This window comes from Aricia agestis, chromosome 3, assembly GCF_905147365.1.
Source record: "Aricia agestis chromosome 3, ilAriAges1.1, whole genome shotgun sequence".
Taxonomy (NCBI): domain Eukaryota; kingdom Metazoa; phylum Arthropoda; class Insecta; order Lepidoptera; family Lycaenidae; genus Aricia; species Aricia agestis.
In genome coordinates this window covers 15,027,687-15,052,031 of record NC_056408.1, presented here as the reverse complement: position 1 = coordinate 15,052,031, position 24,345 = coordinate 15,027,687, and the positions used below count along the sequence as shown (strand labels likewise).

At 38.9% G+C, this 24,345-nt stretch overlaps 2 protein-coding genes across 3 annotated transcripts in view; one reads left to right on the top strand and one right to left on the bottom strand.

Moving 5' to 3' along the window:
• LOC121740203 (cadherin-87A) overlaps positions 1-14,070 on the top strand; it is a 55,561-nt gene extending 41,491 nt beyond the window's left edge. For both annotated transcript variants that reach the window (XM_042132838.1, XM_042132839.1), the window contains 15 exons: positions 282-521; positions 801-991; positions 1,399-1,585; positions 2,756-2,961; positions 3,178-3,375; positions 4,347-4,506; positions 4,700-4,835; positions 5,604-5,785; positions 7,484-7,660; positions 7,838-7,950; positions 8,427-8,641; positions 9,999-10,262; positions 10,694-10,880; positions 11,962-12,066; positions 12,347-14,070. In XM_042132838.1, coding sequence (XP_041988772.1) covers positions 282-521; positions 801-991; positions 1,399-1,585; positions 2,756-2,961; positions 3,178-3,375; positions 4,347-4,506; positions 4,700-4,835; positions 5,604-5,785; positions 7,484-7,660; positions 7,838-7,950; positions 8,427-8,641; positions 9,999-10,262; positions 10,694-10,880; positions 11,962-12,066; positions 12,347-12,424 — 2,639 coding nt within the window. In that variant the 3' untranslated portion in view covers positions 12,425-14,070. The remainder of the gene's footprint in view (positions 1-281; positions 522-800; positions 992-1,398; positions 1,586-2,755; positions 2,962-3,177; positions 3,376-4,346; positions 4,507-4,699; positions 4,836-5,603; positions 5,786-7,483; positions 7,661-7,837; positions 7,951-8,426; positions 8,642-9,998; positions 10,263-10,693; positions 10,881-11,961; positions 12,067-12,346) is intronic.
• Positions 14,071-14,679: 609 nt separating this feature from the next.
• LOC121740521 lies at positions 14,680-23,479 on the bottom strand. The gene is made up of 6 exons (XM_042133252.1): positions 23,386-23,479; positions 21,507-21,641; positions 16,806-16,895; positions 15,718-15,858; positions 15,222-15,320; positions 14,680-14,997 (listed from the first exon to the last, which is right to left on the bottom strand). Exons 1-6 carry the CDS (start codon positions 23,446-23,448, stop codon positions 14,680-14,682), a joined length of 846 nt encoding a protein of 281 aa, XP_041989186.1. The 5' UTR covers positions 23,449-23,479.
• Between the last annotated feature and the right edge of the window lie 866 nt (positions 23,480-24,345).

Genomic DNA, 24,345 nt, shown 5'->3' with positions numbered 1-24,345 from the left:
TAAAATAAAATACTAATATTACGAGGGTGATGTTTCCGAGAGTCTGGGTGTGTGCTATGATGAAGCCGCGGGGAAAAAAACTAGTATTTATACTCTTGCATCCATCTACGCATCTCTTTTGAGAATATATTAAGCACTCATAACGCGATACGCACTAAACGATCTCGTTTCAAATGAAGATTTCCTTTCATGTCCATTGGTAACACTAACTAGCTATGTTGGAGATTTAGTTCCTTCTAAATAATAATCATTAAATCTCTTGTTACTATATTCTTTTCCAGGTGTCGTGAAAATCGCCCAGCGCATAGACTATGAGAGCATACACGCAATCAACTTCACGTTGGTCGCGTACGACTCTGGCGTGCCGCAGCGACGTGCGACCGCCGCTGTGCTGGTCGATGTCACGAATGTCAACGATGAGACACCGCATTTCCAGCTGCCGCAGTATGAGGCTGAGTTGCCGGAACATTCGCCGCCGGGGACAGTGGTCGTCGCTGTGCATGCTGATGATGATGATGAAGGTGAGAGCAAATTGTGATGAGCATTTAAGCGTGACAACGGTATAGGTTTAAAGTTCTTTACGGGGCGTGTAGAAGGTATTTTGACTCATCGCTGTTTGTCTTATTCCCTCGCGTATGCATAAAATTATTACTTTATGAAAGCAGAAAATTCTGCAATCTATTTGTTTGGACACAGTACATAAGTGCTGTATTCCTATTTCCTGTGCAGTGGGATGTGGTATAATTAATGCTAATTAAAAAGCCTGCATACCAATAAGTAACCAATATCTTCTTATACAGGCGAATACGGACAAGTGAAATACAGTCTGAGCGGTGACCAAGCGTCGTTATTCGTCGTGGACGCAGACAGCGGCGTCGTGACGGTCGCTGAGGGGACCGACATAGACCGGGAGACGACGACAGATGTGTGGTTCCGAGTCGTGGCGACCGATCACGCACCGCCGCAGTTGGCTAAGTCTGCTAGTGTGCCGGTATGTTGATAATAATAACGACTATGTTCTCAAATCTCAACCAAAAATTATGGAAGAAAATGTGCAAAATTCTAATTGATTGCTGCATTTATCTGATATTTTAAGAAATATGTCACTTAAGTGATATCAGCTTGTGCTATCACAAATATATTATATTAAATAATATATTGTTGAATGGCTTGACCATACTAAAGGAAATGACAGTTAGCGAAAGCAAATATACAGATAACTGACATTCTTTATGTAGTCTGGCTTACAGTTCCAAACGTTCAGGAGTAACTTGACCTAGTCTAACCAAATAACGTTGCCCAGGAAATTGTACAAAATCTTTTTAAAATCATATATACAGAGAACAGTCTTATCACGTTTTACCTATAGTAACGTCATTATTTAACCCTATATTGCAGGTGCACGTGAAAATAAAGGACATAAACGACAACCCGCCGTCGTTCAGACAGGACGTGTTCAAGAGTACCATCACGGAGAACGTGAAGCTGGACCCGCCGGCCACCATCCTGCAGGTGCTAGCCGAGGACAGGGACGAGGGCGTCAACGCGCAGATACAGTACAAGATCGTGGAGCAGACTGAACCAGGTATGATTATTTTTTTATATAATTACAGCACCTTGTCTTAGGCTCAGAATGTATTAAAACAGAGGCAGGAGAAATCAGCATATTTGATAGCGTTAGAACTTAGATCCAATTTCATCAACGACTGTTACATAAGGCGAACTTAAAATTGAGAAAGGTTTAGCTTGTTTTGTGGTTTTATTATGTCTGTTACGCTCGTAATGGACAAAACTCGATAACGGTGTATATTTATTACTCTATGATACACACTGACCTCCATTATACAAGTACGCTGGACTGATGATAGCCTTTGAAATGACAGCTATTTTGTGTGCCTATTTGAAGCGGAATCAGCTCCCCCATTATTAGGGATAGGAACTAAATTTGACGTAAAAATGACGTTTGAAAGTCGCCATCATGTCGCCATATTGGCGCTGATAGCAGTAGTGGGAGTATTTGGAACTAATACTAGTGATGTACAACTGTCTTTTCTATTATCGATGAAATGTTTCCAGATTCAGATAATGTCGACCATTAGGACAAAAATATTAAATTGAATAATACAAACGCTACATATTTGTATTAAAGATTACAGACTTCCTCTCCGTAATTTAGATAGGCGTAATAAATTAACAACGATTTCATACGTAGATAACGTGAAGTAGCAGTACCTATCTATAATCCATTTATTTTTACCAGTTAGTAGTTAGCTTACCAGTTAGCTTACCATTAGTAGTTACTTTACCAGTTAGTAGGTATCTTCAGTTTTTTACAAAACTGAAGATACCTGTCAATTATTTTAAGATTATGTATTTGATAATAAAAATCGGTTATTGGAGATTTCAATACAATGATTATAGATATCGATAAGTTTTATCGACAGAAAACTCCAGCACTATTGAATTTTATTGTTTATCAAAAATCGGTAAAACAAAGGTAAATATGTGGTGAATACGGTATAATAAGATTAGTGCCACATTTTTAAGTGACTATATTATTATAGGCGCTGATTCCGCTCAAGGAGTTCCGGAGATCAGTGATGATACAATATAAATACTGTAATATCAAATTTGTAACACAGATGACTTTAATAAAATTAAAATTATTATTACATTAAATAAACATTATAATGGGCGTGATGTCAAATTGGTAAATTGGAGGTGGTTTTTCTTAACTCTGCTACTGCTATTCCAGGCGTATTCACAGTAGACCCCACCAGCGGTATAATCTACCCGGCGCGTGCGGTACGCGGCGGTGCGACGTACTCCTTGACGGTGGAAGCGCGCGACGGCGGCGGTCTGAGCGACCGCGCGAGGGTGGATGTCGCCGTACTCAGTGTTAACAAACGCAGCCCGCAGTTCGTGCAGCCGCCGCTTGATAAACGAATTGACGTGCCTGAGGTGAGCGTTTGTTTTTTATTCCAAGGGCGGCCACAGAATTGGGAAGGTTTGATATCTTTAATTCTAATGGCCAAACATAAGAAACTTGCAGAAGAAATTGTTTCGTACCAAACTATTTACGAGGGATATCGAAAAGGTTCGTTGCAATTTACCTAATGACAAATGTATAATGCGGCTACATTATCTTAAAAGTGTAATTTGATATTTAAATTCCAGCACTCAGCCCAACCAGACTACCTCGTGACGACGATCTTGGCTACTGACGAGGACGAGGGCGAGAACGGCCGAGTGTCCTACTACCTGAAGGTGGACAATCAGAACGTTGGCGAAACGAAGGACTTCAGACTGGACCCACAGACCGGAGAGCTAAGGATAAAGGCATTCTTGGATAGAGAGCAGCAGGCTGAATATCAGGTACTTATGTTGTTTTTATAAGACGAGAGAAACGGATATACTGGGTGTTAGGGTTAAAACCGTTATCCTTAAAATCATCAAATGAGCCCGTCAAAATGAACAACTTTTTCTATGAGAACAATGCTGGGAACTCAAAAAAATCCGTCGTCATACCCATACAAATTGCCCGGATCGTCAATTTGTATGGGTATGACGACGGATTTTTTTGAAGACGGCATTGTATTATAGACAAGCTGTTGCTCGCGACTTCGTCCGCGTGAACATTAGTTAAATTTTGAAAATCGGTCCACAAATGGCGTAGTTGTCCGAAAACAAATACAAAAAAAGTAAAAATATATCCTCCTCCTTTTCGGAAGTCGGTTAAAAAGTAGCCTTACTACTTAAGTTATGCCTTACTACATCAGCTATGTGCCAAAAAATGTCCCGTCAAAATCGCTCCAGCCATTTCAGAGATTAGCCGGAACAAACAGACAGACAGACAGACATACAGACAAAAATTGTTAAAAAGGTTGTTTTGGTGTATGTAGCGTATATACATTCATATGCATGTAGTAAAAAACGGTTCTTTCAATATTACAAACAGACACTCCAATTTTATTTATATGTATAGATGTATAGATGAAACGCTTCTTACTTATTATAATGGATGATGGATAAGATAATCATCTTATCCATCATCCATGAAAAGCAATCCTGGATTTTTACAAGAGAAACCTACACTTTTACCCATCTTCTCGTATGTTTATTTGCTCACTGAGTCAGCAAAACATAATGCAATTATGTGGTACTTGTTTACTGAGTGGGCCTGATATTTTTAAGATCAACTATCACTTGCATCATGTCTCCTCTATTACCTATAACATTGCTTTAAGTATGACAATTATTTTTACCATTTTGTCTCTACATAAGAAATAGATCATATTCGCAAATTATCCGCAGTTGATCAGCAGTCATTAATTTAAATATTTCAGCTGGTAGTAGCAGCTGAAGACAACGGCACGCCAGCCAAGTTCGAGAGTGTGCGCCTACTGACCGTAGCACTGGTGGATGACCAGGACACGGCGCCGCGATTCCCCGTCAGAGAACACCAGTTCTCCGTCAGCGAGAATCTGCCACCAGGGATCATTATTGGTAAGTTAGAACTATACGTGCAACGTAGGGGGGAGGGGGGCTTTGTAGTAGTATTTATTTGGCTTTGCAATAATATTTTAAAGTATTGTTGGGCATTGAAACACGTGGAGGGAAGGAAACTTTGGAGTAGTCTGCTTCAATACCTTTTATCATAGCAAAAGATACCTACCTATAAATGAAAACTGTTATTTAGGAACTGTAAAGGCGATAGACAGAGATTCGGGTGAAAATGGCAAGGTGTACTATCACGTGCTGGAGGGCAACCAAGAAGGTGCGTTCACCGTCGACCGCACCCAGGGCATCATCCGAGCTAACATCACTTTTGACAGGTAAAAGATTAATTATCATGATGTTGTCTGTAACATGAAATATACATATATGGAATATTGGAAACAACCGAACACAAGTTTGCCATTATAAATAAATGTCATTATTTTTTTTTATGAAGTAGGCATATTGTATTAAGTATAACCAATTTTTTTTCCCGTGGTGCTTCCCCTTCCTTCCTTTGTTCGGACATCAATGTCATTACAATTTGGCTGTCTCCCGCTTTGCTTGGGGAGGGAATTGGTATCTCCTACTCCTCCTACATTTCTTCTGATTAATTTCGTTGCGGGTCCCAAGACAGATTTAGCTTGTCCCTCGGACATCCCTGAGATCATATCAAAGGGTGTTCGTGGTTGGTTACCACTGTTGATCCTGGCGACACAGGAGTTGCAGTGGTGGGAATGTGTGGTGGGCCTTTTGTAACATGGAATATGTCGACGACATCAACGTCTTCTATCTTAGTGCCCCTATAATCAGTTACGAGTAAAACAGTTATTTATAAGAAAGTAGGTCTACAATACAACTTAATATTACAATACTGAGACTCATAATAATTCCGAAAACTCTTAGTTGGAAAACAAAAACCATGCTATTTTGAACACCTTTCGTCTTCACCACAACACTACGTTAACGCTCCATGAATGTTCCAATTTGTGTGTGTGATTTTACGTTACGACGTTATATTTTTATGGCATCGATATTATAACTACAATCGTTTTGTGCCTATAGCGGCGCACTTCACCTCGCATTCAGCACTATCTCTCTTTCAGGGAGAAACAAGACGAGTACATCCTTACAATATACGCGAGCAACAGTCCCCTGTTGGAAAACGCGTCGACGCTCCTCAACGCGATAGACAACGGCTCCGACAGCGCCGTCGCCACGGTCACAGTGAGAGTATTGGACGAAAACGACAACGAACCTGTCTTCCCGAAAAAGGTTTATTATGCTGGTAAGATACAATTGGTCGTATCCTTTAAATATATTGTGGCGGTACGTATCACGTCGGGGTCACCAATGTGAGAAAGTGCGTGGTGGCCACAAAGGAAGATCTTCCGACCGAGCGAGGTGGTATGCTCGGTCAGGCCGAAGCCCACGTGATACATTTCAGCTGTCGTATATATTATACCGACGCGCTCAGAAAACTTCGATAGCGCGATGCAGGAATGTTAGGCGAATTGTGGGTACCGCCACAATATTTATGATGATTGATGATCGTTCTGCTTATGTGGTATGCGTCGTTTATATTTAGCCCTGTTGGGCAAAGAAGTGGGCAGCGCAAGAATTTACGATGCGGCAAGTATACAGTAGAGGGCTTAGTGTAAACGTTAACTCGCGTCGTTATATTACCGACGAAGTATTCAGGGAAACATTGCCGGCAGCGCGAGGAGCACCCACTCCTCGGCCCTCGCGCTGCCGGAAATATTTCCCTGATTACTGAATGGCAGAATGTGGCTGAATAGAAACTCGGCGACTGCAACGGTAAAACTATTGCATAGCATTTTTATCAACATAAGCAATTATAATTCGCATTTGTCTAGTCGCATTTTTTTACGTGGTAGAGCCATGCACGATTTGGCTCGAATGGGCCATGGGATAAATAACCGGCTCACAGAAAACAGGCGTGAAACAGACACTTTCGCCTGGTCCGGAGCAGGGAAATAAAAAAGAGAATTAATAAACAATTTAACTTTATTTAGAACAAAAAAAAAGAAGAGAGAAGAGAAACCTAGTCAGTCGGAGAGCGGGTAACGCGGGTACGAAGCCTAGCCTCAGTCTATTTCGCAGTTTTTTTAATTCACGGGTAGGGACACTACACTTATCTTGGGATCAGACAGCGACTTGGGGGACTCCAGCTCCTCAGGTCTCCGTGAGCTTCCAGACAGGCGCAGGGTCGACGGCCAGCTGTTGGTGCCGAGATGTTCGGGACCCCGTCGGTGGCAGCTAGTTCAGTGTGTGGTAGGTGCGTCAATCAGACGGCATGAACAGCACGTGGTCGGCTCCAGGCGACCAAACTCTGCTGCAAGATAGCAGTGGTCCGGACAGGGAAGTAGCAGCCGGAATAGAGCAGCCAGGGAAGAGCAGATGTCCGGCCGTAAAGTAGCACAGTTGTCCGGGACAGAGCAGCCGGGATAGAGCAGCCAGGATAGAGCACCCCTAAACTGGGGACCTTTTAAAAGGGAATAAAAAAGGATTATGTACCGAGCTGGAGGGTTTTTATACCCTCGAGCCGGTATACTTTTTAAAAGTTGACAAAGGCAACTGTCAAAGAGCAAAGGTGGAAGGACATTTTTTTTTATTTAAGTTATAAAAAATATATCTTTAGATATTAAAAAAAAAATACTTTTATTTAATTAAGAAATAGTTCAATTCTCTACCCTTCCCTTCCCTATTCCCTTCCTTACCTCCCCTACCCTGTAATCCTATTCCCTCTTAAAAGCCCGGCAACGCACCTGCAGCTCTTCTGACGTTGCGTGTGTCCATGGGCGACGGAAGTTGCTTTCCATCAGGTGACCCGTTTGTTCGTTTGCCCCCTTATTTCATAAAAAAAGCACCGAAGTCTGGAAATGCCGCACCGACCGGCACAGCGGTGCGGTTATGATTCCTTTAAAATATTTAGTTTTATTGAGTCTTCATAATTTATTCTCAGGTGTGAAACATACTGCTCGTGTTAACGAACCAATCATAACAATAATGGCTGAAGACCCTGATTTAGATGAGAACGGCACCCTCATCTACATGATAGCTGCTTCGAACCTTTACAAGTTCGGAGATTCGAAGTCTTCTGGAAGCATCGTTCCCTCACCTTTCAATATCAGCCAAGATGGTAAGTCTTAATTCCAATATTTTTATGTACCTACCTACGGCAAAATCTTGCGGCCGTCGTCATTAGAATATTGAATTTGTCACAACAATCTAGGGGCACGGGAGTGCCCCCGCCAAGATGAGTAACATATATCAAAAGTTACCTTATAATGAAGTGTTTAAACGTTTTTGTCCACAGGAGTGGTATCATCGGCGACGCCGCTCGCAGAATACGCTCGCGACCGCTTCGCGTTGGAGATACGTGTGCACGAGCAGGCCCCGCCCCACCGCAGCGCGACCGCCATGTTATACGTAAGTTAATTTACCTATAGCCATAGGGTCAATTCAGACCGCAACGCGACGCGTAGATGCATTTCTAAATTAGTATGGATTTGACAGATTCGCAAGACGTCTGACGCAATTGAAATCTGTCAAATCTACGTTGCGGTCTGAATCAACCCATAAAGTAATACATATACTACAGCCTACAATTACTGTTTTTAAACTGTCGCTAGAAACTTAATAATTATGAAGCTGCTATTTTTTGTTACTTACATATTATTTTTATTATTCTATGTTACTAACGTAACTAGATTGGAAGTTTACGGTAGCAACGCGTTGCCACTTCGAAGATGCCTGCAGGCATACAGGCATATCTCACATACATAATGACATAACGAATATATGACTTGACATTGTCTTTTGAACAAAAAAGTGGTTACGCATTTCTGAGAATCTTTTGTAAGACATTGCTACTCTAGTATTTTAGAAACTCATTGTATTTTTAGTTATGGATAGTGGAACACGCATCGCTCATCCGCATGGTGGTGTCCCGGAGCTGCGCTGCGGGTGCGAGCGAGACAAATTCACGTCAGAAGTTCGGCGACGCGGGTGCGAGTGAGACAGACATAATACGACGACGGCTCGGCGACGCAGCCGGCGCGCTGTTGGTACCCGCACGCACGCTGCCATTGGTGCACCATGACACCAGATATGATGACTGGTGAGATTTTTCACTCACACACATGACACACATCAATATGATTACCATGTCCGCTTCGTTGTTAATAATAATAATCTGTCGCTGTTCGCGGCCAGCGGCAACGCCTACAAGTATTTTCATGAAATTTTAATGTAGGGGACTATAAGGCCCAATTCACACCGGATCAGCAGCGGCCGGCAGCGGCGCGAAGAGCACTTTTAGTGTGAAATAATTTTAAACTGTATTTACGTACTTATAACTACTAGTATCGCTTGAAAACTTCAAAAGTGCTCGAGGCGCCGCGGGCGGCCGCGCGCGGTAGCGCGACCGTCGGCGGAAAGTGCTCGCGGCTTCCAAAGACCGCGCGCGTCGTCGCGAGGCGCCTCGAGGCGTCGCGAGGTGCCGCGAGCACTTTCCGCCGACGGACGCGCGGTGCACAGTGGATCGAAAATCGAGTATCATAGACATAAGAACTTGAATTTCCAGATGTCATTTTTTTGGGCTGAAATATGGTCTCCTAGTTGTTATTACTTAAAATGTAAAAAAACGCAGCTACGTGTAATAATAAGGGAGTTACAATTTTTTTATGAAAGTAAAGAACACGGATCATTTAACAAAAAAACAATAGAATATGTCAATAGTTCCAGACAATTTAATTTAATTCAGTTGGAAGTTTTAAATTGTTACTGGGGACACTGCAAAAAGAGAGGGTTGATACATTATATCACCATAATAATTTCTTTCTTCTTTCTATTTGAATTAAGTTTTTAATTAACCAAAATAAAGTACCAATGGACAGATTTTAATTAACCAAAATGAAGTACAAATGGTGCCGTAATACAAAATATGCCAAAAAAATGTGAGTAATAATTAGTACTATAATAGTGTGAGGATATAACGGCCAACCATGCGATTCCAGAGATATTATGCTCATTTTTCATGTCGGCTCCATACTAAAATTTCTTAAAAAAAATATTACTTCCTTATTACACGTAGATGAGTCTTTTTACATTTTCTTATGTAATAACAACTAGGAAAACATATTTAAGCCCAAAAAAAGACATCTGGAAATTCAAGTTCCTATGTCTATGAAACTCGATTTTCGATCCACTGTGCGGCGCTCTGAAGGTAGCGCGCGGCCGCCAGCGGCTGCGAGCGTCCACAAGCGGCCTCGAGCGTCCACAAGCGACCGCCCGCGGCGACGCGAGCCGCCTCTGCCGGCCTCGCCACGCCTCGCCGCGCCGCTGCCGGCCTCGCCGCGCCTCTTCGCGCCGCTGCCGGCCGCTGCCGATCCGGTGTGAATTGGCCCTAAGGGAGATAAAGATGCAATTTAAAGCTACCTCCTTGTGTACTATCTCTTATTCACTATTTTTTCCAGGTGTGAGATCCACATGCACGCGGTAGACCCTGTGACTTATCAGGTTCTATCCGTAGACAAAGTTCTTCAGACCATAGACTCCAAGTACGACGATCTCAAGGACGTGTACCAGCAGTACGGAGTGGAGACTCTTATCGCAGCCAGCACGTCTTCAAAAGCCGCTGACAGCTTCGATCCAGCGCTGGCGGCGCTTATAGCACTGTTGATAGTGCTCTTTACTGGAATCGTCACATTTGTTGTGGTCTGCGCTTGTCTCAAGCATTGGTTAGTATAATACCATCGAAGAAATTGATTCCTAGGCAGTTGACGGACCTACGACATTTGGACGGATTGTCAATTCAATGTTAGCTGTGAATTGTGATCGCCGATCGGCTGGGTTTGACGTAACCCGACCAAATTACTCAGGTCCTCCATCTGCCTAGGAATCGACTACCCTGATACGAGTAGTACTTACATCGTCATTCGTCAACTTTGTTGAAATTAAAATGAGAATTCTATTTAAATTCAATGACACAGCAATGCTTCTAAGTGTACGCAGACAAAAATAGAGCTAATACTTGACTATCCTTGATATTTAAATATTGTATTGCTTTTATATGCATCGCAACTAGCTTCGTCTCGTTTCAGTATGGCCTCTATTTCACGCTATTACTATATCCCATTTTTTTTTTATTGACATCACTTTAAAATGTTAGGGTTATACCACCACCATCACTTCAGTCAAGTAAAGGCGACAGCTTAGCCAGAAGAAGAATATTGGAGGAACTGAGTACGACAGAGAATCCTCTCTGGCTGGAGACCAAACTCCGGCCGTATGAAGAGCAGGAACTTACCATGAACGTCTTCGGAGATCAGAACGAGCAGAATTCTGATCAGCCGCAGGTAAGAAAAAACTTATAATTTTATGAGCACATTCATAAAATGTCTACCTAGTACTGGGCGTCTTTATACACTTTATAAAAGTATTTACAAAGTGGTCTAAAGGTGCGTCCACATTTGTATCATTTGCGCGATCAGATCTCCAATCAGATCTCCGTCGCGATCATCGCGCCGTATCAAGTGTGCGTATCATAGTGTGGACGCCTATTGGATAATTCTGCCGATCATGCGCGTATTTGATACGACACGTATCATACGCGGTTAATAGCGATCGGTGCATATCATGAAACGCGTATCATTTTGATACGCTTGGATAATACGCGACGGAGATCTGATCGCGCAAATGATACAAATGTGGACCAATCCTTATATACAGTGCAGTCATGTTTCTGATGACAAGTACTCGTCACTCGAGTATCGTCATATTTTAAGCCATTGCATAGCTTTTGTCGTGGGCTTTGAGCGCGGCGACCAAATCAAAAAATTACGTAACGAAAATAAACCTAACACCCCCCACTCCGATCGGAGGATCTACATCCTTACACTGCCTACTGGTTACTTGTCAGTACACCACTGTAGTTACATGACTAGACAGCAGTGCTAAGTAGTTATTAAAAACAATATAATATTAAATGTCAGTTTGATTCGAAATAAATATACTTTAACCTAGATCTCAAAATCTGTAAAGTCTAGAAAACTGATTTTTTGACACAAGTAACTTCAGTTCTTGAAGATTAAATGCTCAAGACGAAAACACGATTACTCAAAAAATGCTCGATAGTTTCTTTTTTACAAAAAACCTTGTTTTAAACACATTTTTGCTTGGATCTTCGAAGTTTGCTGTCTTTTCTTTAATATATTTTAATATCTATAAAGGTATAGATAAAACCTAAATTTGCTCAAAACACTTTTTTCATAATCATTATAGTTCGTCTTTTATTCAAGTAAAACTAACTCGGCGATGATTCCGCGCCGTCCTTTTCACCTGGCATATGAAAGACGGGCGTGAGTGTGAAGAGAGAAGGACGATGTTTGATTTTTAGAGTCAGGTGAGCTCTTAACCCCTGCATATTGTATGTTACAGCTGGTACCAGACAACACGTACGCGACGATCGCGGGCCGCGGCACCGAGTACGGCTCGCTGCGGGAACGGGAGCCCTCCGCGCTAGAGGCCGCGCTCGGCTTCCAGGTAATATTATACAGTCTAGACAGCATCTTTAATGTCAAAAACCACACTAATGCTGCCTTTCAAATATGCAAAAACGGATGAGAAAGAACCACGAATGGTATTGAACATAATAAGAATGTTCTATGCAATTGGGACTTCCACTTTCGCCTAGAGTTTTAAGAGTTATGAGCTGCTTGTATCCTATGGTGGAGTAATTGAATTTTGAATTAACTAATATATTTATTTGTTTTTAGTTATGTTTTTAATGTTTTGTACTGAAATTTGTATTATTTATTTTTAGGGTAGCACATTCAAGCCCCCAACACCCGACACACCGGAGCCACCCCCGCGGCCGTCCGCAGGGCTAGGTCCGCTATGATAGTGGAAATTGAACCTTATGTGTGTGTAAATAGAGCTAAGAATATGAAAGACTGTTTACGTGAGTGATACAAGTGATTTTTAGTCAAAAACAACGAAGATGAGAAGAGCACTAGGTAGAGCAAGGTAAAAGATTAAATATATCTATTATGGTACCTTTTGTAATGAAATCACAATATAATATCACAATTTTTACCTTTGTGAATTAATAATATTTCACCATTACCTTTACGGCTCAGGTAAATAGTAAATAATAAATATAGTAACTACAGGAGTAGTTGTAGTCAGTACTCGCATTGAAACGAATCTCCTTAAAAGTTTATGTAGGTATAGCCTATAGGTAAGTTAGCAGTGTACTGAGAAAATTCGACCACGATAATGAAAGGAAAAAGGTATTCAAGTCATAGATTGTGCCTTTTCGCTTTAAATTGCCTAAAGTGTCTTGATATTATGATAACTATTAAGCAATTAAATTATAACTTAAATGTCTTATTAGGAGCCAGTGCGATCTCCTATTAAAGATAGAGGTCTTGGAGGCCTCGTATTCGACTTGCGAGGCCTAAAGGACCTCAGGATCCCAAGATTTTGACACTAATTGCTAAGAGTAAGTGTTACTTTAATTTAGGGTAAAAAAGTTTTCTAAGCAAGTTACCTTGTCATTTCTCTGTGTATTTTGATATTATTTTAATACGGTATTTAACTAATATGATATATTATGGGGGTCGATTTGCCCGTTCCGAGTTAACATTAACTCTGGATTGATTGTCATTTTACCTCTGTCGTTTTAGTCGCATTATGCAAAAGTTAACATGATATTATATATTTTATATCATGTTAACTTTTGCTGGATTACTGGATTTTTAGTCCAGAGTTAATGGTTACCCACTTCTGCGCAAGTGGGCCTAAATAAGTCATTATTAACTCTCATTTTAAATTAATCATGAGTAAACAACTTTTGCGAACCCTTAGAAAGTTTAAACTTTACTTCTATTGTACAAATTAGACAATAAAAAATTATACAAGTTATTGGTAATCGATGCATTTGTTCTGAATATTGTATTTTTTTTTACCAAGAGTAACATATCCGTAGATATTATTTTTAGACATTATACATTCCATTTAGATTGCTGCATAAGTATTAATTATTCAATTTGGGAGATATTATTATTTATAAGCTTTTGAATAAGTATATTGCTATGAGGGCTGATTTTTCAACCGTAAGATAAATTTCACCAGAGGAATAAAAAAAAAATCTGCCGCATTCCGAGACAATAATAATTAACTAACTTACCTTTAATTTTTACAGAAAGGAAGTATAAATAAGAATTAATTAAATTTAATAATAACAACCAATCTCTGTGAGTGTAGCTGTTTGTTATTTTGTCATAAACACAAATCGCGAAATAAAAACTATCCGATGATTAAGAAATCAGCCCTAAATAATTTTATATCTGACGAATTATAAACATAGGAAGGTTTGTGTAAGTACATGATAAATTGTCTATGTTCATATTTTGAAATGAAAGACTTTCATACTAGAGTTTTTGAAGTAAGCATTTACAAAATACCTATTACTTATATAAAGCCATGTGTGTCTTTGTACAAAATAAATCTATTTAATATTTCCTCATTATATTAATATTTTAAATGCCATGCCTAAATCATTAGATTAATTTGTATATAATTTTTGTACTTTTATAACATCGAAGTATTAAATAATTCGAATGTGTACGAATCGTTTTATTGTTGGTTTAAGGATCCTCTACACGTTGGGACATTTTGGACAATAATCAATTTAATCTTGATTGCTTTTGTTGAGAAGCCTTGAGCTTTGGACGTTCGTAGCCGATATCCTTTTCTTATGCGACATTTACACTCAGCTCTGTTGGGCAGGGAAGTACCAGCGCGAGAATGCTGCTGCCGCTACGGCGCTACCCGACGCGGCAAGTATGTTAAGGCCATCCCCTGAGTAAAGACGATCTTGACCATACATTTGCCGCGTTGCCGAGATCGCACCAACATCCTATTTTTTTACTTATCTTAGTTCAAAACACCATTGGAGAAGAGTAGCACTAGACAGAACTGAGTGGAAAAGGCTGGAGGAAGCATATGCCGCGCTGAGAGGCACACTGACCTTCGAGACATTCTATAGCTCGAAGTCAGAATAAAAAGGCTATTATTATTATTGTCCATCGTAATTCGTAGTCCATCCCGAGCGTATCTACACGTTTGGGATGGGCTATGATGGATGGCATATTACATACCAGTATTTAGCAGACATTCAAATACAAGAGTAATAAGTAAGAAATGTCTCTTTTCCCTAACTTCAGTAACAACAATATTAATTGAAAATAAAAAGTAGCTTATCCAAGAATCTTTATTTTTTATACTGTAACATTGATTTAGGTTGCCCGTTATACCACGTACTCTGTCCAAATAATGTGACAGAGTACCCTTCAGACACTCTTCCAACTTAAACAGGGAATCCCTCATCTCTTTGAACAGATCTGACATGGCTTCCAGTTTTAAAAGGATAAGTCTTTGGAAGGTAACGTGGTAGTTGTCTCTTTTTACCTGAAAAAAAATATGAAGTTGGTAATACGAGTAGAAGCTTTAACCCGTAATTGTAATAATAATTATAGTTGCTAATTTATGTGATAAAAAAATCCACAGCGGAATATAGAACCTTCCACTTTTTTCTCTTCTATTCGCTGTGTCAGGAAATTAACCACGCATCAAAACGTGTGCGTACGGATTAATAAAAATATAACAAAACCTATGTGTATAAAAATCCTTACATAGTCTACTAGGCATTCTCCAGTCCCGACGTCATCTCCCGGATTGTTAGATTTGCACTTGTTCAGTAGATACCGATAGGATTTACGCCATTTTTTGATCTGTAAAATAATTTTTCAAACTGTTATGACATGCTCTACAAGTCTACACATTACTAAGTGGTTACTATAATATTATCTTTGTTTCCTACTTTACTTGAACAATGTTGCTAATCCGTACAAATATTTTGAAATGTGTTTAAATGCGAAAGTGTATCTGTCTGTCTGTTTGTTACATCTTCACGCTTAAGACGCACCGCTGAACCTGTCCCGGAAAAGGACAGGATAGTTTTGTTGTAAGAAAAATGTATGGTTGGAGCGTGATAAACAACTTTTGGCGAAATGGAGTTCCGGGCGTCATCTAGTAAGTCTAGTAAGTTCTAAATAATGTTTAAAAACGCAACAGAATAATAATATGGTACATGTGTGTGGCCCTTAAATTAAAATTTTACGTATGTACCTCTTTCTCTACTTGGTAAACTGCGTGTCTTTTCTTTCCCTCGTTCGCGTTGGTAGATTTGAGACAGTGACTTTCAGCTATGTAATAATTTTGTTCTGAATGTTGTATGTCCTTCCTGTGAATTTTAATGCACTCATGCCACTGAAAGTTACAAAATTATTACAGCATTACTAATTAATGGTGCTCCCACACCGCCGTTAGAAAATGTTTGTAAACATTTTCTAACATAAAAACATTTACTAACAAATGTTGTCAATTGTTACATTTTGTTAGAAACTGTCACATGTTATAAGTGCTCCTACACTAATAGAAAATGTTTAATAATGTTTACTAACATTTTATAACATTTAAATCTGGTATTGGCTCACTGCATACCCTGTCGTCTATATATAAAAGGTTTACAAACAAAAGGTAACACAATATTATGCTTTATTTTGTTATAATTTGTTTTGCTATAATTAATTTGTTAACTTACGTTTACTTAACATTTTCTAACATGAACATGACATTTTTAAATTTTTTAACATTTGTGATTTGCTAATGTTACTAAACATTTTCTAACTGCGGTGTGGGAGCACCATATAATAACTAACAATACAACGCGCAATGCCGCCAATGTTCTGAAATTAATTTTTAAGGTTAGCTACTAAGATTGGGACATTTTCCGGTAAGAACTTACTGGTTCAAATTCGATGTTATACAAATAGTAGGTATTTTCAGTATCCTTTGTCATAGGATAGTGGTAGTAATATTATATAAATAATAATAGTAGTAATAGTAATAATATTATAGTAGTCCCTATAACAATACTATATTTTCCGTGACCAGTTGGGCTCAATTCACAATGCTAGTATATTCCACCCGAATTCAATAACTTCCATGAACAAGATCCAATGAACTCTTGCCATATTTGACGTGTTTGGCTAATTACCGTGTGGTAACTTTTACAATTCGAACGTCGAATGGGAAATGTGAAACATCCTATTGAAGATGTGATGGCACAGTCAACTCTATTAACATCTTTACTGACACACACTTTGCAAATTGCAAATAAAGAAATTGAATTGAATTGAAGAATAACTGCTTACTTTGGCGCTGCCGTTGATCCAGTAGTAGCTGTGCTCCTTGTGCCGCATCATCTGGAGCCGGTAGTGCGTCGTCACATTGATCTGCTGCACCTGAGACACGCAAGTGCGTTTAGTTCCTTTTACTTTTACCTACCTATTTTTTAACATTAATAAATAAATAAAATAAAAAAGCCTTTATTTCATAGACGATTATTACACTAAGAATAAAAAAACTAAATATGTAGGAATTAAACTAATTATTAATCATCCAGAACCCCTCCGCGGGTGAAGGCCTCCTCCAGAGATGCCCACTTTTCTCTATCTTGGGCTATGTTTGTCCATCGTGGCCCGGCTATAGATTTTATATCGTCTGCCCATCTTTTAAGCGGTCTGCCTCTGTTACGCTTACCGAGCGGGCCATTCCATCGTGTCACTCTTATGGTCCAACGTTCATCCGACAATCTGGCTACATGGCCGGCCCACTTCCATTTTAATTTATGAGCGTAGCACAAAGCATCCGTTGCTTTTGTTTCCTCTCTTATTTTTGTATGTCTAATTTTTTCAATTCTTCTTATCTTTAACATGCTTCTTTCCATGCCTCGTTGGCATGTAATAATTTTTCTCTTTACTTTAGCTGTGTATTTCCATGTCTGGCAACCGTAAGTTAGACACGGTAGCAGGCAGCTCGTCATGGTTTTTGTTTTTATGCTAACAGGTAAGTTACTTTTGAAAATCTCTTTGAGACTCCAGTATTTATTCCAGGTCAGTTGAATACGTCGCTCTATTTCTGAATAGTTGCTGTCTTTTCCGAAACTGATCTGTTTTCCTAAGTAAACATATTTATTTGTGTACTTGAGTGCTTCGTTGTCTATTTTTATTATTTTCTCCAAGCTATTAGTCATGATCATTGTTTTGGATAAATTCATCTCTAAACCCACCTCTCTACCCACTACATTAAGAGATTCTATCATGCCCTGTAGTTCAGATACTGACTCAGATAGAAGAGCCAAGTCGTCGGCAAAGCGAAGGTGGCTTAGGTATTTTCCGTCTATATAGAGTCCTGTAGTTTTCCAATCCAATTTTCTTATGATCGATTCTAGGATGGATATGAACAATTTGGGAGAGATCGGATCGCCTTGTCTTACGCCGCGCTTTATGGGGAAATTCTGACCGACTCTGTCCAGTTTTACTCTGCCAATGTTGTTGTCATATAAACTTTTTATAACATTTATGTATCCTACCTCTACTCCTTGCTCTATCAGCGCTTTCCAGATACTTCTATGTGAAACTGTGTCAAAAGCTTTTTTGTAGTCAATAAAAGCTACATATAGAGTTCTCTGTCTCTCTTGGTATTTTTCAATTATTTGCTCCAGGGTGTGTATGTGGTCGATAGTAGAAAAACTTTTTCTAAAACCTGCCTGTTCCACCGGTTGTTCACTTTCAAGGGTAGCGCTTATTCTTTGGTTGAGTAGAGAAGAGAACAGCTTGTATAAGCAAGGGAGTAGGCTTATAGGTCGATAATTTGCTATGTCGTAGGGGTCTCCTTTTTTATAGATAAGAATTATATTTGATACCGACCATTGTGATGGAATTTGAGAACTCTCCAAAATTCTGTTGAAAAGGTTAGTGAGGGGTAGAGCAAGTACCGATTTGGCCGTTTTTATTGCTATGTTGGTTATATTATCCGAGCCTGGGCATTTGTCCGATTTTAATTTCTCTATCGCTTGAATAGTCTCTGTTATATGAAATGGTGTGATTTCTTTAGAATACGCGCTAGACCAGTCAATGTCGTCCGCATCGTAGATAACGCGTTCTTGGGCGCTGTAGAGTTCTTTGTAGAAGTCTGTTGCAATTTTAATAACATCTCTGCGACTGTTTAGCACTCTACCCCCGCTTTTCAGTCCGTCTATCCAATTTTTACTAGTTTTCAGCTCTTTAAAGGCTTTCCTAGAGCTTCCTGTCTGGGAGAGGTGTTTCTTGATATTTTCCAATCTGTACTTTGTGTAGTCGTGTTTAATTCGTTTGCTAACTAGTTTGTATAGTGCTGTAAGCTCATTTTTCATTGATCTTGTCTTATGTTTAGTATTTTGAAGTATGTGCCTTCTTTCCATTAGCGCTAGAGTATTATCTGATAGTATTTTGTGTCTTTTATGTTTATTTTCTTCCGGTGGCCGAGCGGACTGGAGGCTTTGAGTGATAGCATTTTGTATGAGGTCATAACACGTTTGAATAGGGATATTTTCTTGTCGATCTAGTGAGTTTTTTAAGTAGGTTTTAATACACTCTTTGTATTCTGTTATCCCCTGCAAGGTATTTAATGTAGAGTTCTGAGTGTTATTAAAACTAGAGCGGCTCTTTTTTTGTTGAGATAGAATTATGGTTGCTCTAACAGGCCTGTGATCCGATGAATAATTTAGGTTTAGTACTTCAGAGTTTTGAACGATGCTAGGTTTGTTTGTCAGGATATAATCGATTTCGTTTTTATATTTTCCGTCTGGTGAGCGCCATGTCCACCTCTGTTTTGGTTTTTTTATAAAATATGTATTGATAATTGCCATTTTGTTCTCGAGAGCAAAGTTTACCAGTCTTTGGCCTCTTGGATTTCTTTCTCCGTAACCATTTGGCTTCATTATTAAATATTCGTCGACTCTAGGTTTACCTATTTTTGCGTTAAAGTCGCCCATGATTATTAAAGTATTATATGAGATTTCCATAGCTCTGTACAAGTTCTCATAAAATAGTTCAATGTCGCTATCACTTGCTGTTTCAGTTGGAGCATACACCTGGATAAGTGTCATTTTTTTACCATTTACGGCTATGTTTAGTAATGCAACTCTATCTGAGATCCCTGTGAAGCTCTCTATTATATTTTTGTGACATTTTCACAACTCAACTCCATATTGTCCTTGAGTGACTCCTGTGTGGCATAGTATATAGTTCTCGTACTCTAATATTTTTATGCCCAAGCGACGTATTTCTGATAAACCTATTATATCATAATTTATATTTTTTAGCGATTCCGCTAGTTCTATCAGACGTGCTTCGGACGAAAGCGATCTAACATTGTATGTAAGTATAAAGAATTTATTTTTTGTGCTACTGTTCTCTGGAGGGTTGTGGTCGTAATCTTCCAGGGTGACCAGCCGTCTTGGAAGATGTTGTTTATTTTCTATACTCAAATTTATAATATTATTTGTTGCAGAGGGGGGCGATAGTTGCTAGAACGTTTTGGCTGACTTGTTGTTGTCTGAAGAGCTGGGAGAGTTGTTCAGATCTTTGTTGACTAAGAAGTTGAGCATGCTTGGCTTTCCAATTCCTTCACACTGGCTTAATTTTTTATGCGTTTGGTTCTGTTGTTTATTTTTCTTATTGGCCTGTGTATGTATTGCAGAGTCTGAAGGTGATTCGGGAGATTGGGTAAGTAGTCTCTTGTTGCTGCCAATGGGTTTCCTTGTACCTTGTATAATAAGCTTATCGTACTTGATAAATGCTCGATTACCCTTGTTTTTTTCAGCAACAACCTGCTCTTGCAGCTCTTTTCTTTTTTCTAGTATTTGTTTTGGGTAGTCTTCCGTTATATAGAATGGGGTTCCTTTGAGGGCTTCTCTTTTTTGTTTCAGTATTTTTATTTTTGTACCGAGTGTGGAGAATGAAGTCATAATTGGGCGAGGCTTTTCCCCTTTTTTTCCAATCCTACTAACTTCACGAATGTCTCGTTGGTCCAATTCTAGAGAAAAATATTTTATTACAAAATTAATAATGGTATTTTCGAGCATTTGGTACGATTTTTCGGTTTCTTCGAGGCCGAAGAAAATAACATTATTTTTTCGAGCCTGTTTTTCTAAAAAATAAATTCGTTTTTCCTGATTTTCCACTTTTTCTTTGAGGTCCTCGTATTTTTCATTTAAAACATGAAGTTTTTCTTCCAGAATAATGTTTACATTTTGTGTTACTGTTTCTGTTACATTTTTAGCGCTTTCTATAATTGTATTTTTCTGCGTGTCTAATTCGTTCTGAATTTTGTTAAGTGCTTTCATGACTTCTTCCATCTTAATTTTGGTATTATAGTGCCCTCTCGCGTAATTTTTTACGAACTTGATCGGTACACCAATTGATCACTAGTTTGCTAGTTGTTATTTTAGTTTCGACAATTTCTACTAGATGGCGCTGCTGTTGCAGTCAATTTTGCAATTTCATCGTTATATTTTTGGTGACTTTCTTTATTTGTTGCAGTTGTTTGTAAGTAGTTGCACTATATCACTGACACTTTTATATTAAATTCTTCCACAGTTCACTTTTTGAAGAAAATTGCTATTAGTTCAGTTTTAACCGTTGTTTACTTGAATAGTTTTTACACTTGTTATTAGAGTTAATCGCTTTATTTAGGCAAAGTCCACAATATATGTTGGTTAGCACTTCACTATAATCCCAATATAACGTTTTTCACAATTAAATAAACACTTTTTATATTTTTAAGACCGAAGAAAACTGAGAGACGTAAATCAGCTGTTGCACACTAGCGCCCTCTCCCTGCGACTCCATTTTAACATTATTAATCCTTAATTTTATTTGGTGATATGCTGTAGAATTATGGGATAGTTATTAAATAGAATTTACATTTTAGATAGAGTTAGAAGAGAAGTTTGGAAAAAAATTGCAGACCTAATGCGGCTTCTCCATGTTTCATTGTTTCAACACAACCCAACTTATAGAAGCCTCTACCTGGAAGTCAGTAGCCCAGCTCTTCATGATGCGGCGGTCGCTCTTATCCAGCTCGAGAGAGGAGTTTATGTGGTTGGCGTACATCTGGAGCAGAGACGCCGTGTCTTCTGGTGTGCTGGTGTCATAAGGTTCGAACTAAAAGAAGTAGGTACTTAAAGAATATAAAGGAAATAATAGAAAGGAAAAAAAAGAATAATTGATGATGATTAATTATTATTATGATAGAAGCTATAATTAATGTGCTATTAATTTACTTAATTAAATACAGTATGTAAGAAGACTAGTTGATTATATTAGTCTATAATATAATATTGTAATATTTATGTGTCCCTTAGATACAGACTGTATAAATAATAATAATAGCTCCCACACCGGTTTCGGTGACGGTGGCCGGTTTCATTGAAACCAGGCCAGCTACGCAGGAGTAATTTTATAGTGCCCAAGTGTGTGCGCAGTACACAAGAGCACTCTCTATTCCTTTCCTCTCATAACCCAGTGGGACGGAAGACCGACACGACTGGCGAGAGATCAGGCGCAGGACCGACTTTTTACATGCCCATCCGACGCATGGATCATCTTACTTGTCAGACAATCAGGTGATCAGCCTGCACTGTCCTAACCAAACTTGGGAATAACATGTTCCCAACGCGGGAATCGAACCCACGACCTCCGAGTCAAGAGCCGCGCTCTATACCACTAGACCACGGAGGCGTTTAGACTGTATATATAATATTCGAGATCACTTTAAAACTGGCAGTTAGTACTGCCAAAGTGCCTGCTGCCTGTAAAAGATTTTCGACTTCTATGTTTCTATGAAAAATACCTGAACGTCATTAATTTGGCCATGTAATAACTACAAAACCCTTTCGGCTTTCAGCGCTATTTCTTTTACAATAATCCCTGAATAAGGTACACATACATACACACATACACACATTGATAACATTAAGTAATAAGTACAGAGTAAAATAATATTCTCCTGTTATAATATTGAATCACAATGCCAGGGTTGTCGGTCGTCATGTCACGGATTACTCGCCAAGTTAAACATCTGTTTTTGTCATCAGTGAGCAGAATAATTTGTACTTCAGCTGTAGTGATTAGTGAAAGAGCGTTCGTAGTCTGAGAGTGTCATCCAAGTCTTTTTTTTTATTTTTATTTATTTATTTTTAGCTTACATAACATCATAAGTAAAGGAGTTCACAATATTTAGGTTGCTTACAATACATTACATGATTCGAGTGTACACTTATTTAAATTGCATTAGGAATTACAATATTATTATTTAACCAAACTAGGCAAAGCCTGTATCTTGGTGGCCCATTTTATTTATTTACAAAATATGATTTAACGTGAGTCCGTGCAAAAGAACAACCATCATTAAAATACTACATTAATTATGTTACAATTGTTACAAAATACATATCACACAGTATTATAGAAATCACTTAATGTAAACAATTTAGAACAATCAAAATACATAATATAATTATATATTATATAATAATATTAAACAAGTATCGAAGTATAACTAGTAAGTACATTTGTTTTATTTTATTTTAGTTATTTTGAATATATATTTTTTTTTCTATCATGATATTAATAGGATTTAGGGTACTCGCTAGGGTGCAGGCTCGACCCCTAGTTTTTCCTAGAAATTAGCAAATATAATTGGCTAACATAAATTAGTAGGCGCGTCAAGTCACAGATTTACTAAATAGTGGCTAAATTCCATCACGAAATTCGTAGCTGGTTAGATCAAGTTGGACCTTAGCTGCCAAGTTTTAGCCACTATTCAGTATTCTTTGGCAATACTGTTACTTCTTCGCTCATTCAGTGCCTAAGAATAGATGTAACGGTGTGAGACAATTAGACATACCTGTGCCGAGACTCGTAGGAACAGCGCCACGAAGATGAAAGATCCCGCCCGCGCCCGCGCCATGCTCGCACTGCTCTACAATTAGCACCGCGGTGCAGTGTCAAGTGCAGTACCGATAGCATTCACGATAATACATACTATTGTTTATACTAACCCTCTACAGTATACAAATATTTTTCGAGATCATACCTCCTGCATCGTTTCGCGATCGTTCCACGCGAAAAACTTAATATTATCATCGTCATCTCCATCGCTTTCATGACTGACAGTCTTTCACCGTGCGTTTTTTGCGTCACTTTCTGCCACGCACAGTAAAATTCTGGAACGAACTATCACCAATAGTATTTCTGGACCTGCAAACCTTCAAGTAGAGAGAGTTTTCCCTCTTAAAATTACTTCGTTCCTTAAGAGGATACAACAGGGGCTAGAGAAATGAAAAAAAAGTACGTGTAATATCTATAGCTGTCTCCCTTACCTCAAGCCTATAACCGCAGAACGCGATAGAGACAACTGCAGAAAATCCAGAAAATCAACGATTCGTTGTCCCCTGATTCCTTCTCCAAAACTTAACTGATTTAAGTACTTTTTTCATTAAAGATTAAAAAAAGGCTTGAGCTGTGTTCCTATGTTTTGCTTTTTTTGTATAATCTAGCCAAATCTGTTTTCTGGACGTTTGAACACAGCGGAAAATCTGGCCATTTTTTTGGGTTTTTGAACGTTCATATCTTATTTAATAATTAAATTATGAAAAAAAAGAAAACATAGGGACATTGTATTAGTGGCCGTAGATATTCAGGAAAAAAATTATAACTCTACTAGCATTATCCAGGGAGGAAACAGGGGACAACGTTTGTATGGAAAAAAGGGCGGTGTGGACTCCTCTTAACGCACTGGTGATATCGAAACTATAGATTTCTTTGTAACTTTACGATCTCAATTCGGCTAGGGCCCTGATGTTGT

Excerpts from the sequence above, each read along its gene's own strand:
- LOC121740521 (XM_042133252.1), bottom strand. The coding sequence starts at position 23,448 with ATGGCGCGGGCGCGGGCGGGATCTTTCATCTTCGTGGCGCTGTTCCTA. Across the intron at positions 21,642-23,385 it reads TCCTACGAGTCTCGGCACAG|TTCGAACCTTATGACACCAG; the intron begins GTATGTCTAATT and ends TACTTCTTTTAG. Across the intron at positions 15,859-16,805 it reads GGATCAACGGCAGCGCCAAA|TGGCATGAGTGCATTAAAAT; the intron begins GTAAGCAGTTAT and ends TGTAACTTTCAG.